General features: G+C 43.4%; 1 protein-coding gene across 1 annotated transcript in view; it reads left to right on the forward strand.

Annotated features, from left to right (window-relative positions):
* The window catches only part of MPP4 (membrane palmitoylated protein 4), a 75,147-nt gene that overhangs the window by 38,719 nt on the left and 30,524 nt on the right, over positions 1–5,904 (forward strand). Inside the window, 3 exon segments of the mRNA XM_019522913.1 lie at positions 868–909; positions 2,310–2,330; positions 3,474–3,488. Of these exon segments, the coding sequence (XP_019378458.1) occupies positions 868–909; positions 2,310–2,330; positions 3,474–3,488 (78 nt within the window).

The following is a 5,904-nucleotide window of genomic DNA, read 5'->3' on the forward strand; positions in this document are numbered from 1 at the left end:
GGCTCTAGCTCTAAACAAAAAAAAAAAAACACCCCCAACAAAAAAACCTCACTCAGGCTTCTGCATCCTCTGTGGTGCTGGGGTCTGCTCACCCCCAAATACTGTACCCTCTCTGGTGCTAGGGTCCCCACACTGCAGCTGGTCCCCAATGATGCCGCCTCCTTCCCCAAATAGCCTCACCCAAACCACAAGTCTTAACATTCAACACAAAACATAGGCTTCTAAGGCCATATAATGGAAAAAATGATAATATAGAAACAAGAGAGGCAACATGCCTGCTTACTTCAGATGATCATGAGGATGGCTTGGGGCATGGTGTAATCTTCCAACAGAGACTGCAGCTGCAGCACCATGGTCATTGGGAGTCTGCCTCCCTGCTGCCCCTCTGGTCTTCTCCACTTGCCATTTGTAGGGTCCTGGCCTTCCTCTTCCTGTCACCTGACTGGCTGGCAGGGCTTGAGCCTTAACCCCTGCTTGACTGGCCGGCTGTGACTGGAAGGTTCTGAACTTAAAGGGACCACCCTGTCTCTTAGTAACAGGGTTAGGTTTCCCTGTTACAGTAAGAATACAAAATTCACATGAAATACCTCTCTCATTGCAAGCAAACAGCTCGTGTCTGCTTCCCAGCTGGGAACCCTTTTGAGCATTGGTATAAGAAATCATTTTCCTCTCCCTAACTGAAGAGAAAGTATGGTACATTGGAGGAACACTCTAAAACATTGGGGAATATTTTAACCTTGTTTGCATTTCAAGGAGGATTAATTTTCTTTGACTTGAGTTCAGTCCTGAATCTACAAGCGTTTTTTAGTGCATTCTGAACTCAAGGACAGCGTCTTTTCTTCTTTTCTTTTTTCCTGTGATCATCAGCAGAAGATGACATGCAAATTGATGAGAAGTGTGTAGAAACAGGTAACTGATTTAATTTGAGAGGATTTTTTTCTGTTTGCTGCAATATAACAACTAGACAAAGTCAATTAGTGTTTCTTGGACAGAATGAATCTACCTCATAGTCATCCAAGAGAGAAATTCTGTTTTTAATTAAGTAAAAAACGGAAGCAAAAGCCCCAAACTATCTCAATGTATTGTAATGAATAGGTTATCATTCTGGTTATAGTGGATCTCTGCTTGTAAATAAGGTGTTATGAAAATAATGGCTATTCTAAAATATACCATTGAATGAAATCCAGCCAATTGACTGTGCAGATTATAAATCTAAGGGCTGCAACCCATCTGACTTTTGGCTCACTATATCTGAAATATTCAAGTTACTGTGGTTTTATAGAGTTTGTAAAAATCATTGTCCAAAGAATTGAGGAGTTTATCAAGAGCCAAAAAGGGTTAGAAGTTTATATATTGATAACCAGTCTATCCAGTGTTGAATTAATGATGAAAAGACAGTTTTGGAAAGGGTACGAGCTTTAGGGCTTACACCAATTTACTAACTGGAAGTTAAGCAGACATTTTCTTAGAGACTGCTCATCTCATACTACTTACTACTGGACTTCTTGTGCTACCATCAGTAGCAATGAGTTCCAGCTTCTCTTAAGGTGCATCTACATGTTGCCCTACAGCAATGTAGTGACATGCTGTGTCACCATATGGCATGCTACAGTGATGTAGCAATTACATGTCTACACGTGATTGCCAGCTATGTCGTCGTTGTGGCATGCTCCCCAGGTATAGCGTGCCACTATGGTGGCATAGCAGTGAAATTTACCTGTGCGCCATGCGTACAGCACAGTACCCACCTGTACTGCACCGTGCTTCAGTACTTCAAAAAGAAATACTAATGCTTGGTGCCATAGCAATGTCACCATATAGCAACATATAGATGTGCCCTTAGAGACCTAAAGTTAGGTCTAGCAATTCTTATGTTTCTACATTGCTCAGGGCCTGTTTCCTTAATTCTTAATGCAGAGAGCTTGAGTTGGTGATTATGATCCAGTCATTACTTTTAATTGCATTATTTTAATGTCTGGAACATAACCTTGTATGTGACCTTATGTATGGTACTACAAGCTGAATCACTATATTGAAAGTAGGGATGAGGAAAATTAAAATACTTGGTACAAACATCTTCAGATTTGATGGTTTTGGTTTAAGATCTTCACTCTGTAGTTCAAGCTTATTTCTAATTCCCCTAGAAGGAAGGGGTGAAAGTAAGTGTAGGGGTTAGGAGCTTAACAACTTAATGTGGTTCCTGTGCTGTTAAAAGGAAAAAAATTCTTGTGTTACCTTCAAGTTACCTTAAATAGTAATAGTACTGAAATTAAACCTATGCTGTGTTTACTTTCTGGATGACTTAAAAGATGAAGAAATATTTGAGTCTGGTAAGTAAAATGTTTCCCACCTAATTCTAATTCCCCTTATCTTTACTGCCAAAAAGATTAACAGGCAAGCAAGTGTTTTACTTGCATTTATTATTAGCTTTGTAAAGTGTTACCACCACCTTCAGTAGACCTTTTGTTCTGAGTTTATTTAGAGACCTACCTTGTAACTTTAGCAACAAAAATGTTTGTTCGTGTTACCTCTGTAAAGAAGGAAGAGAGAGCTCAGCCACCTTGTGCATCAAGGTTCATGGAGATAAGGATCTCCCAGCCCCCGCTCCCTGATTGCATTCTGGCAGCTGGGGGCTTGAAGGTCCCTGCTGCTGGGGCAGGGAGACATGAATAGTAATGAATTAGCACACACAAATCTTGAAAGCAAAAGCTCAACATCAGTGTCAGAGGGAATAATGGGATTACATAGGTGTAATTAGGGCTTAGTCGCAGTGGGTGCATCTACATGCAGCAGTAAACTGTGCAGTAAACTACTCTGGAGTAAGAGTTTTTAGGATGGTGTCTACACATGAAGAAATTAGGGATCAAATTGACTCCAGTTCCCTCCATCCCTGCAGTGGCCCCTGCTGCCACCGGGGGGAACTCCAGGCTCCCCTGTGTGCTAGCCCAGGGGCTGGCAGTGAGCACTGGGCCCTGGGGGGCTGTGTGTCGCTGGGACGGAGAAAATATTCTCCTGCCCTGGCAACAGGGAGCTCCTGGCCCTGGCTCCCTCATCAGGGGCATGGAGCTTGGAAAGACCTACAGGGGAGGGGCAGGGGGAGATAAATGTCTCTCAGTGCCCCGCTCCCCAATTGCAATGGTGGAGTGTGGGCTGGGAGATAAGGATCTCCAAGCCCCCACTCCCTGATCGTGATCTCAGAGCAGGAGGCTTGGAGCTTTCTGCTGCCTGGGCAGGGGGACATAGTCCCCAGCCAGGCTCCTGTAGCAGAGCCTGCCTTGGCAGCAGGCAGCTCCCAGCACTGTCTTGCTACAGGGCTGTAGGTTCACACACACACTTGGTACATGCTTTGTGTATTTCATAGTCTTTATTCAAACTGAAACAAATGTCGTGCCATATTAGACCAGTTTGACCACCTACACTTGTACTTTTGCTTAATTTTTCATCTGTTTTATTACATGTATCTGAATCTTCAGAGGAGCTTAAAGAAGGTAACTTTAAAATCTTTTTTGCCTCCTATAGATATTCAGCAGCAGTCTAGATTCATAGAAAACTAGGGCTGGAAAAGACCTCAGGAGGCCATCTAGTTTTGGCCCCTGATCAAGGCTTGTTGCCTTTCCATACCTAACTAAACCATCCTAGCCAAGTGTCTGTCTAACCTGCTCTTGAAAACTTCCAAGGATGGAAATTCCACAAAACTGTCTAGATAGCCTGCTTCAACACTTGACCACAGTGAGAAATTCTCCAGCCTATATTTCCTGTGCTGTACTTGGAGTTTATTGTTCCTAGTCCTGTCCTTACAACCATAGGAAGTAGTCTTATAGTCTCTTAATCTAAAAGGAGAAAATGACTACAAACTATGAGAGAGTATATAGTGTATATATACTATAAATCAACCCATTTCTAGTATATTGTTGAATTTACTTGTTCACATTGGAAAGTATTGGTAAGGGAAAGATGTCCAACAAGAGAAAATAAATAAGCTTGGGAAGGAATGGCATCTTAGTAAACTGGAAGATTATCTTAGAGGCAAGTCTGAGGTGAAAAGCAGCCCAGGAAATCTGGTTGTACTTTAAGGAGGCCATATTAAGGGGATAGAAGCAAGGTACCCAAATATACCAGAAGAATGGGAAGTGCAACAGCAGACCAACTTGGCTAGACTGCAGTCTCTTCAACTAGTTGAAACTCAAAAAGTAATCCTATAAAAAGTGGAAACATAGTCATAGTACTAGGGAAGAGTATAAAGTATTGCATGGTATTCAGGGAGAAAATTAGGAAGGACAAGGCACTATTTGAAATGCAGCTGGCAAGGGATGGAAAAAGTCCTAAAAAGGCATTCTACAAATATATCAAAAGTAGAAGGAGGACCAAAGAAATCATAAGTCCCTTATGGTATCAAACTCATCTGGCCCTGCATGTTGGATGAGGAATGTTAGATTGTCCCCACAGACCCTTATAAACCCCATGCCAGATTCAGCACACCCTGCATGCAGTGCCCCCCCCCCATTCCAGGAACTTCACTGCACACAGCACCCCATTCTAGCTGGTCCAGGCCCCATGTTGCATGTGGTGACTGCAGGTGCTGTTTGCAGCACAGGGCATGGTCTGGCTGCAGTGGGTACTGCATGCAGTGTTTATCTTGGACCAGCTGGGGGTAGTGGGATGCTGTGTGCAGCACAGATCCTGAAACAGAAGGCCCATGAGGCAGAGTTCTAGACAGGCTGGGGCAAAGTGTTGTATGTAGCATGGATCCTGGAGTGGGCACTCTTTGAAGCACTTTCCCAAAGCCCGACATGTGAGGCCAGTCCATCTTGTACTGCATAGGCCAAATCAGATCTAGGGTAAAACTGGGGATTGGGTGATGCGGCTTCATAGACTGTGTCCAGCCAATGAACCATATCTTTGACTGCCCTCCCTCTGCCCCCACCTTATGGGATACAGAAGACTAATGCAGAGAAAGCTGAAGTATTTAATGCCTTTTTGCTTCAGTCCTCACAAACAGGGGAAGCTACTAGATGATGAGTGCAGCTGGCAGCAAAGATAGGGAAGAAGACAAACAGCCTAGGAAGTGGAAGAACAGGTTAGAGTTTACTTGGAGAAGGTAGATGCTTTCAAGTCAGCAGGGCCCGATGGGATGCACAAGAGGGTACAGAAAAAATTGCTGAGGTAATTTTGTAATTTCAGAGCCATTAGCTATCCTTGTTGAGAATTCATGGAAGCCAAGTGAGGTCATGGATGACGGAAAAAGGGCAAATATAGGACACCTATACATGTGCTCCAGGAACACTTTAACAAGGTGATCAGGAATAGCCATCATGAATTTACCAAGAGCAGAACATGTCTGACCAACCTGATTTCCTTCTATGGTAAGGTGACAGGTCTGTGGATTGGGGAGAGCAGTGGATGTGATATACCTTGACTTTGAAAAAGCTAGGCTTTTGACACTGTCTCCCATGATATTTTTATTAGAAAGCTAAGGAACTACATACCTGACGAAAGTACTGTCTACCTGGGTCCGTCCCAGGCCCAATAGTATTCAGCATCTTCATTAATAATGTGGATGGTGGGATTGAGTGCACACTTAGCAAATTTGCATGTGACACCAAGTTGGGTGGAGTTGCAGATGCTTTGGAAGGTAGGGCTAAGATCCAGAATGATATGGATAGATAGGAAACTTGCCTGCAGTCAATCAGATGAAATTCACAAGGACAAATACAAATGCCTGCACTTGGGATGGAATGATTGCATGCACTTATACAGACTGCTTGCAATACTTTCTAGACTTCAGTAAGGCCTTTGACACCGTCTCCCACCCCATCCTCATTAAAAAAAACTATGTGGCATTGATGCCTACACAGTCAGATGGATTGCAGATTGGCTCAAAGGTCATACTCAGAAGGTGGTGGT

Source organism: Gavialis gangeticus, unplaced genomic scaffold (assembly GCF_001723915.1).
Source record: "Gavialis gangeticus isolate Ggan-Ray unplaced genomic scaffold, GavGan_comp1, whole genome shotgun sequence".
NCBI classification, from domain to species: domain Eukaryota; kingdom Metazoa; phylum Chordata; order Crocodylia; family Gavialidae; genus Gavialis; species Gavialis gangeticus.